This window comes from Peromyscus leucopus, chromosome 12, assembly GCF_004664715.2.
Source record: "Peromyscus leucopus breed LL Stock chromosome 12, UCI_PerLeu_2.1, whole genome shotgun sequence".
NCBI lineage: Eukaryota > Metazoa > Chordata > Mammalia > Rodentia > Cricetidae > Peromyscus > Peromyscus leucopus.
The window spans coordinates 6339343-6348157 of NC_051073.1; the positions used below are offsets into that span (position 1 = coordinate 6339343).

General features: G+C 46.4%; 1 protein-coding gene across 1 annotated transcript; it reads right to left on the reverse strand.

The window, feature by feature from the left end:
* Positions 1–3652: 3652 nt before the first annotated feature.
* On the reverse strand, positions 3653–7674 carry Kcne2 (potassium voltage-gated channel subfamily E regulatory subunit 2). The gene is made up of 2 exons (XM_028877071.2): positions 7537–7674; positions 3653–4599 (listed from the first exon to the last, which is right to left on the reverse strand). Exon 2 carries the CDS (start codon positions 4585–4587, stop codon positions 4216–4218), a length of 372 nt encoding a protein of 123 aa, XP_028732904.1. The 5' UTR covers positions 4588–4599; positions 7537–7674; the 3' UTR covers positions 3653–4215.
* Positions 7675–8815: the final 1141 nt, after the last annotated feature.

Below are 8815 nucleotides of genomic sequence, written 5' to 3' on the forward strand. Positions count from 1 at the left end.
ATCAATCCTGCTCCTTTTGAGAGAGCTCCGAATCTGGTGCACAGGACCAGGACCAGGCTAAGCAGAAAGTACTCTACAAGGGAATGGGCGTTTTCATTTGAAAAGCCTCGCTCTGGTGGAAGTTGACACCGGAGGGGGAGGTTGGGGCAGATGGATCAACAACCGGACACCCAGCCTGCGTGTCTGATGTGCTAGTTACCTGCACTGTTAACGGAACTGAATCCCTGACAAAAGCCACTCAGGGAAGGAAGGGTTTTGTCTAGGCTGGCCAGAGAGCTCCCAGCCGGGAAGCACATAGGGCTGGAGGCGTGTGCTCGTTGGTCTTCTCTGTTTGCTCCATCTGGAATCCAGCCCAGGGAATGGTGCCGCCCTTTTAGAGCATGTCTTTCCCTCTCTTTTAACCCAATCCAGGTGATCCCCCACAGACATGCCCAGAGGCTTGTCAGCTATGGGAGCCTAGATCCTGTCAAGCTGACCATATTAACTACTATCTAAAGATGTGGTATTTCTCCTGTTCTCCCCAAATATAACCGACTGACTACAATCCATGTTAAAACTATATTTTCCAGTGTTGATGGTAGAATATGCTTAGTAATGAAATCCTGGATTTAGTCACCAGTGTATTTTCCTGAGTAGCAGATAAACCAAGCGGAAATTTACGAACAGGGAAGGGAGGGTCCATGTGGTCCGTGCTCTGAAGGAGAAAAAAATTTCCAGATATGTGACTCAGACCTGCAAGGTGCAACCCAACAGAGTCTTATGTTTGCATTTCAAAGAGATATTTCTAGATGCTAGAAGAATTCTTCTTGCAGGGTTTCGGTGTTCGCATTTCTAAGAGACAGTTTTAGATGGTAGAAGAATGACTTCTCAAAGGGAAGAGAGAGGATTTGTAATTGCAAGCTTTCTCAGTTGCACTGGGAGAATCCAGTAGCCTCTCTGCCTACTTTAAGGGGCTGGGATAACCCCAAGGACTCAGCTTTGAGCTCTTAAGAAAAAACAAAAACAAACAAACAACAACAACAACAACAAAACCCTGATGTTTGTTCAAGTCTCTTAGGCTATGAAGGTTGGTGGAATAGTTTGGACCAAGAGTATGCAGTTTTTTTACTAGCCAAGGTTGGGGCCTCGTCAGGAAGATGGTTCAGAGGGCCTTGACTAGAGATGGATAAAAAAGACAAGTCTGTTGTCAGGGTAGAAACCCTGGCTAGTATAGCCCCAGGCTGGGACCTCTGGGTCAAGGTTATCTAGGATGTCAGTGTACGTTAGAATTTTAGGCTTCTGGTCTGAGGAAGGCAGCCACTCATGACAAATCTGCTCTTGGAATATGAATGACTTTTTCTAACACATTAGTTCCTCTGATAGCTAAATGCAAAATGTTGTAGGAAGCCAATACTTTATGTTATCTCTCCTACAACTCTAGAGAGACAAACATTATAGCTGGCTTTATGGCTTGTGGCCACCAAAACTCATCTTAAAACTTGGTCCCTGATATATTGAGATGTGGGGGCATTTAAGAAGTATTCCCTCCCCCTCCCCCAAGGGAAGAATGGCCTTTTGTGGAGCGAGTTTTCCTCACTAGGCTGGATTAACACCAGGGCACACATTGTTATAATGAGTTTGTGTGTGGTGTGTGGTCTCCAGCTTGGCCTTTCTGCCACAAATTAAAGCAGTGTGAGGCTTCACCAGGAACCTGGCAGGTGTTGGTACCCATGCTCTCAGGCTTCCCAGCCTCTAGAACCATGAACTCAAATAAACCTCTCCGAATTATCCGGTCAGGTCGTCTCTTCTGACAACAAAAAATGGACTTCTTTGAATCTTGTCTTTGTTGTACTCCGAGGCTTGAAGCTTCACTTATGATTCACTTCAACTGTGACTGCTGTGCCCTGGCCATGGCAGAGGAAAGACCTGGGTACGAAGCACATGATGCTAAGGACCAACCTGTCTCTGATTTGCCCTGGACTTCTCCTTCCAGGAATCATGTCCCGATTCTCATGTCTCTGCTCTGGCTGTGTCCACTACCTGCTGATCTCTGTTAAGACTTGTTCACATTCTAATGCTCAGCTGACTCCCTCCCCAATGTGTGAGCTCCTGCAGCTCAAGAGGTCTTACTCTCCTCTCACCCGGGGTCCCAGGCCTGTAACCCAAGTAGATAAACATCACATGGTGGAAAAAATGAAGAAAAATCTAATCTTGATAGATCGCAGCTTTCTCATCTGTAGGTGAAGGGTACAGGTGACCTCCAAGGTGCCCTTCAGCTCCGGCATGATGATGCCATGTACTCCATGGTACAAAATATTCATCTTATATTTTTAATGATAGCTTACATTGTATGTACAGACACAACATGATGTTTTGAAGCATATACCCATTGTGGAGTGACTAACATATAGCATCTCACATAGATAAGGACACTTGACAGCCACTCACTGCTCAGTTTTTTGGTTTGTTGTTTGTTTTGAGACAGGGTTTCTCTGTGTAGCTCTGGCTGTCCTGGAACTCGCTCTGTAGACCAGGCTGGCCTTGAACTCACAGAGATCCACCTGCCTCAGCCTCCTGAGTGCTGGGATTAAAGGCATGTACCACCATGCTCCGCCATGTAGCAGTTTTTTAAGAACAAAAAGCATTGTTACTGATCTTACAGTACAATGGATCTTGAATGACTTTAAACCTCAGCAAGCTCCTTCCACCTCAGCCTCCTGAGGGTTGGGGTTATGGGTATGCACCCCCAGGCCCCTTTAAAATTTGTAGCCTTTGACCAACATCTGCCCCCCCCCACTATGGCACAGAAGATTAAGCAGCTGCTGTGTAGTTTGCAACAAACACCTGGTGGATGTTCTGTAGCTTTAGTCCTTGTCAAACATTCGTGAAAATAAGCTGTTGGAAATAGAAGGAACTAAAAATAAGTAAAAAATACAATGTTTAGGAAGAAATGCCATATTTTTAAAAATAAAAATTTTATTTTTCTGGCCTTGAATCCAACTTCTTTCTTTCTTTTTAATTTGTTTACTTATTTATATGAATTGGTGTTTTGCCTTCATGTATGTCTGGGTGAGGGTGTCAGGTCCCCTTGAACTGGAGTTACAGATAGCTGTGAACCACTGTGTGGGTGCTGGGAATTGAACTCAGATCCTCTGGAAGAGCCATATTTTTTTTTAAGCAATGAGAACTTTTAAAGTTGAAGTTTCTTTAAAAAATTGAAAACACGTTTTGGTTGCCTTGGGTGGTTTGTTGTTGGAGGGCTTCTCTCCAGGTTCCCCAAGCCCCACAGTCCCACAATCCACATATAAAATAATCACTCAGACACTTATAATACTTATAAACTGTATGGCTGTGGCAGGCTTCTTGCTAACTGTTCTTTTATCTTAAATTAACCCATTTTTATAAATCTATACCTTGCCACGTGGCTGGTGGCTTACCAGCGTCTTTACATGCTGTTTGTCCTGGTGGTGGCTGCAGTGTCTCCCCCTCTTTTTTTCTGTTTCCCCAATTTTCTCTCTCTTTGTCCCACCTATACTTCCTGCCTGGTCACTGGCCATCAGTGTTTTATTTATATAGAGTGATATCCACAGATCCAAGCTGGAATGGCTACCCACTACAGTGGTTCTTGAATATTTAATGCCTCTGGTGTGGATTATTTTGTTCTTTCAAGTTTGTCCAGACGCCCAGATCAGTTAAATACCAGGAGAGTGGTGAGTGCAGAATAACCCCATGCTTCTGTCCGTTCATCACCGCGGACTCTGTGCCCATGAATCAGTTAAGCAAATGCTCGCCTGTCAGTTCAGCAAGCCCGTGATAGATTTAAGCCTTAGCTTCTGAATAACACATATGACTTATTCCTAAATTGAATTTGCTACACTCAGACTAATATTTCCTATGAGGATGAAGGTGGAGGATTTGTAAATCTCTGCTTTCTGCCCCACTGCCCCGCCCAGGCCCCTGCTTCGTGTTTGGCTCCATTCTCATGATTGAAACTAACTTACATGACATATACATAGCATGGCAAGTAAAGACGAGATCTTCAATACACAGTGTCTCCCCAGTGGGCTCATGTAAACCACAGAGATAGAAATGTCACCCGGGTCAGTTGGCCAGGCAGGCCATCACTCTGAAGGTTTTCAGCACAGAGAGGACCTAACTTTCTTGGGAGCAAGGACAAGTCGGACGCGCTAGGTGGCAGAAGCACCCCTCCATAGCCAGATGTCTCCTTGCTATTTATCAGGGCGACACCGTGAACCCTGTTGCCCCCATGTTCTCATGGATGGTGGCCTTGGAGTCCTCCAGATGCAGGATCTGACTTTTATACTTCTCCTGCCAATCCTCCACTATGTACTGGTGGTAGGGGTCCTGGGAATGCTCCTGCCGCTTCGACTTCACCGTGCTCACCAGGATGGCCACCACGATGAAGGAGAACATGCCGATCATCACCATGAGGTACAGGATGACGTAGTAGAAGTTCTCGGCATTAACCTTGGCCTGGAGTGCCTGTTCCTCGGCTGTTGTGTTCTTCCTCCAGGTGTCCATGTAAGTAATAAAAATCCTTTTGAAGACATCCTCCAGTGTCTGTGTAAAGTTGGCTAGTGTGGTCATGTTTCTCACTGACTGTAATTAAATGATAATACGGATTAGTAAGGCTAAGGCCCTTCCTCCCTCTTGGCTACCTTTAGGGAGATAGGGAGGCAGATGTAAATGGAGAGAATGCAATTTCTTTTCCTTTTTTTTTTTTTTAGGGGGGCAGTATTTATTTATTTACTATGTACACAGTGTTCTGCCTGCACACCAGCAGAGGGCACCAGATCTCATTACAGATGGTTGTGAGCCACCATGTGTTTGCTGGGAATTGAACTCAGGACCTTTGGAAGAGCAACCAGTGCTCTTAACCTCTGAGCCATCTCTCCAGCCCTGAGAATGCAATTTCTTAACCTGGCTAGTTGCTGTGGGGTGGGCTGTATGTCAAATGTGTGTGTGTTTTGCCTACATGCATGAATATGCACCATGTTCATGCTCGGTGCTTAAGAAGGGCAGAAGAGGGGCTGGAGAGATGGCTCAGAGGTTAAGAGCACCGACTGTTATTCCAGAGGTCCTGAGTTCAATTCCTAGCACCCACATGGTGGCTCACAGCCATCTGTAATGAGATCTGGCTCCCTCTTCTGTGTACATAATAAATAAATAAATCTAAAAAAAAAAAAGAAGGGCAGAAGAAGGTGCTGGGTCCCTTGGAGCTGGAGTTACAGACACTTGGGGGCCACCATGTGTGTGCTGGGGGCTGAATTCCAGTGATCTACAGGAGCGAGCCCTCTTAACCGCGAAGCCGTCGCTCTGGCCCCTCACCTGACATTTTAACTTCTGTTTTTCAATGGACTCTAAGATCTCTCTCTCTCTCCTTCTCTCCACCACTCAAATTCTAGTAGCTGAAAAGGGAAGTTAGCAAACAGATGAGATCTCCCAGGTATGTGCCAGGTACACTTTCTAAGAGGTGTGGCAGAGATGTGCACTACCACCTTAAATATTGTTATAGAGTCCACATGATTTTTCTCTGTAAAGTTTATGTATGCACGTAGGAAGCTCTATGTCCAGTTTCAGGGGACTCCTAGGCTCCCCAGAGTCTAAGCGTCTCCTCCACAGGTGTCCAGAGTTGAGAGATTGTTAGCAGAACATTCTACTGGAGCTACTCAGGCCTGCTTCCTGGTGTGGGCACCGTTGCCCACCCCTGAGAGCTGAGAGGCCTGCACCACCCACTATTTGCTCGGCTCTTTGCTGCTAAGCAGGTCACGGGTGCTTTTTGTTCGGACTTAATCACAGGCTTGAAAGGGCCTATGAGGATTAAATAAATGCCTGAGTGATGACCTCTGTCCAGGCTGAGCAGGGTTTGCATTTTCAATACTGAGGCATGAGACGAGGCTTGGCTGCAAAGTCTGGAGTTTCCTGACCACGGAAAGATTCAAAGCACTGTGTGAAAGCAATCTTATTGATAGGGATTACGTTAAAACATATTCAAATGCTAGGCAGAATGCACTGTGGAGGTGGGAAGGGAATGCTGGGGGTCGAAGGGCACAAGCATGGGAAGAGATCAGCGAGATGGAGAGGAGCTCTCAGAGAACTAACCAAAGCCAAATACCTAACACCACACCTCGTGCACTAATCATCAACAGTGATGTAGGAGCGGGGGAGGGGTGCAGTAGGTAAAACCGAGCCCCTGAGGCTGGACCCCCAGAACTCACGGGAAGCTGACACAGTCACACTTGTGTGCATGTGTAATCCCTGCCCTCCCGTGGTGAGATGGGAGGTGGACACAAGGGGACCCTGGGAAGGTAACAGGCCACTCTGCCTGGAGAACAGGCAGCAAACGTGAGACCTCGTTTCAAATGCAGGCGAAGGTGAGGACAGACGGCACACGGAGGCTGTCCTCCGATACGCACGTGTGTGCACTGTGGTTTGCCTGGGTCACACACGCATACGTGCACACACATGCACATGCAAACTCACACACATGCAAATTAAAAAGCAAATAAAAAATTTAAAAATCTGAAAACTGTGAAGGGTAAATAACAAGTCAACGTTAAAAACGATAAAGGAGTTCATTTAAATTTTGATTCCTAGACTAACCACTGGCACACATACGTTCCCCCTCATAAATCCGAGGGAGGCATTTTACTTTAGTAACACCCAGAGAACTGTTGTGTACAATCATTTGAACTGTATGAAATCGCCTTAAGTCTATGTAGGTCTAATTGGTCAGCGTCACGTGGTTCCACCAAGTGGGACATTTATCTCCACTAAACGGTTCTCAGAACAGGAGAACAGAGACCAGCTTGCTCTTTGGTGGGGTTACGACTACAGCCTAGCGCCCAGCTTTGTCTAAGATCGGGGCTCTCAAACTGGCTGCCGTGCCTGGGCTAGAACCCAAGTGACCCAGGTCAGTGCCCAGTACTCTGGCCTGTCCTAGTGGAGGTCACAGAATCCAGTAACCCACATTTCCACTCCTGTGGCCGGATGGCTCAGCTGTGTAAAGGACAAAAGCCCGAGACCAGGACTCAAGCTTGCATGCTTCCATTGGTAATGCCTTGTCTCCAGGTCATGGAACGATTCCCTAGTTCCAGCTACTCCTACCACAGATTGATGAGGTGACCTGCCAAGGACAATCTGGACACTACAAGGAAAGTCACATGCAGTTGACCCCAATGACCGATGCTTTCTTTGCTTGAAATATGGTGGATCACTACCGTTATCCAAGCCTACAACAGACAGCAAAGTCTTGTAATTTTATGGAAAAAGATAGGATTGGCTACATTTGGCATGAATCCTTCATTTAAAAAAGCGCTTTCAACATTTTCATCTGAAGGCAATTACTAAAGAAAGGAGGCAAAACAGGTTAGAAAGGGAAGGAGGCAGGATAGAGGGAAGGAACGTGGGTATGAACAAGACATGCATGCACACACACACACACACACACACACACACACACACATGCATTCAGATTTCTGAAAAAAGAAAAAAGTTATGTAACTCTTTTTTTAAAAGATGTATAATAAAACTTACCTACACAGTGTGTGAGCAACCCAAGAGTCCTTCGAAATCCAGGCTCTGCCCCTCCTGCTGGCGTTAGCTCTTCAGGACTGGATATAACCCTCAGCAGGCTGAGCACTTTCAGCTTGAGACCCAGTAAACCCTGCAATCCTGGGCTTTTACAAATCCAAATGTTTAATCTTATGTGGAAAGTTAAATACTGGCTGGCAGCTGGGAATTACCCTTGACGCCTTGATACGGGTGGGGTGTGGGTTTCCTGTGTGGAGCCTGGCTGCGGGCGAAGCGGCTCAGGTTCCCTCTTTGCTGTGTGAACCTTTCCTGGGGAAGTGTGCATGCCTGCTCACCCCAGAGAAGGCACCAGGACAGATGAAAGTGATGATTCCATCCAAATCCATCTTGGTGAACTAATGAGTTGACTAGAGTTACCTACAGGACTACGGATGAGAGGTTGCTTATGGGAGTGTTGCCCCCCCCCAAATGCCGCACAATTAAAAAGTCCCACCCTTGCAAGCATGGATGAAGACTTCCCCATAGCTGCATAGACAGAGCCCCCTGTTTCAGCTAACAGTCCACACTGTACACACTTTAGTATCTCCTGAGATCTGAGTTACCTACAGCCGGGAGTAGATGGACACAGAACAGAGTGAGTGGGTAGAACCTCAGGTGAGGTCTAGTTACACCCCCTGACTCCTACAAGGGATTCTGTGGGTGCCAGCAGCTCTTGTCCGAGGTAATCACGTATATTCTGACTAAGATGGTAATGGCTGCTATGCTTGGAGCATTCCACAATGGGGATCCACGATGTTATGCATCAGTTAACAATAAAGACCATCCCTCACAGACATACTCATTCAGGCAACCTCTTAAGTGAGGCTCTTTCCCAGATAGTTCTAGATTGTGTCAAATTGACAATCAAAGCTGACCCAGATGCAGGGGTGAGGGTGGGGGGTCCTCAAGAGCACTGGGACTTCCTGAGACCTATCATACCACCATGAGTCTCTCCATGTGCCAGGTGCTTCTCCAAGGGTTTATCATATTAGCTTCATATTGCTACTGTCACAACCCAGTACAAAATAAAGGCTAACTTTCTTCTACAGATGGATTTTCCAATTAGATGGTTCTCCAAAAGGGCGTGGTTTGAAGCCTACTGGGTGTTAGAGGACTGTAATATTCCATATGTACTAGGTGTGAGGTGTGTCTCTGTAATTCTGCACCAGATTCCCAGGATACCGTTTGTTCCCTGATTTCCTTCACTAGACAAGATCAGGCAAACCCAACCACAAACGGATAA

What these genes read in the sequence shown, in the direction of transcription:
- Kcne2 (XM_028877071.2), bottom strand. Translation starts at nt 4,587, where the DNA reads ATGACCACACTAGCCAACTTTACACAGACACTGGAGGATGTCTTCAAA.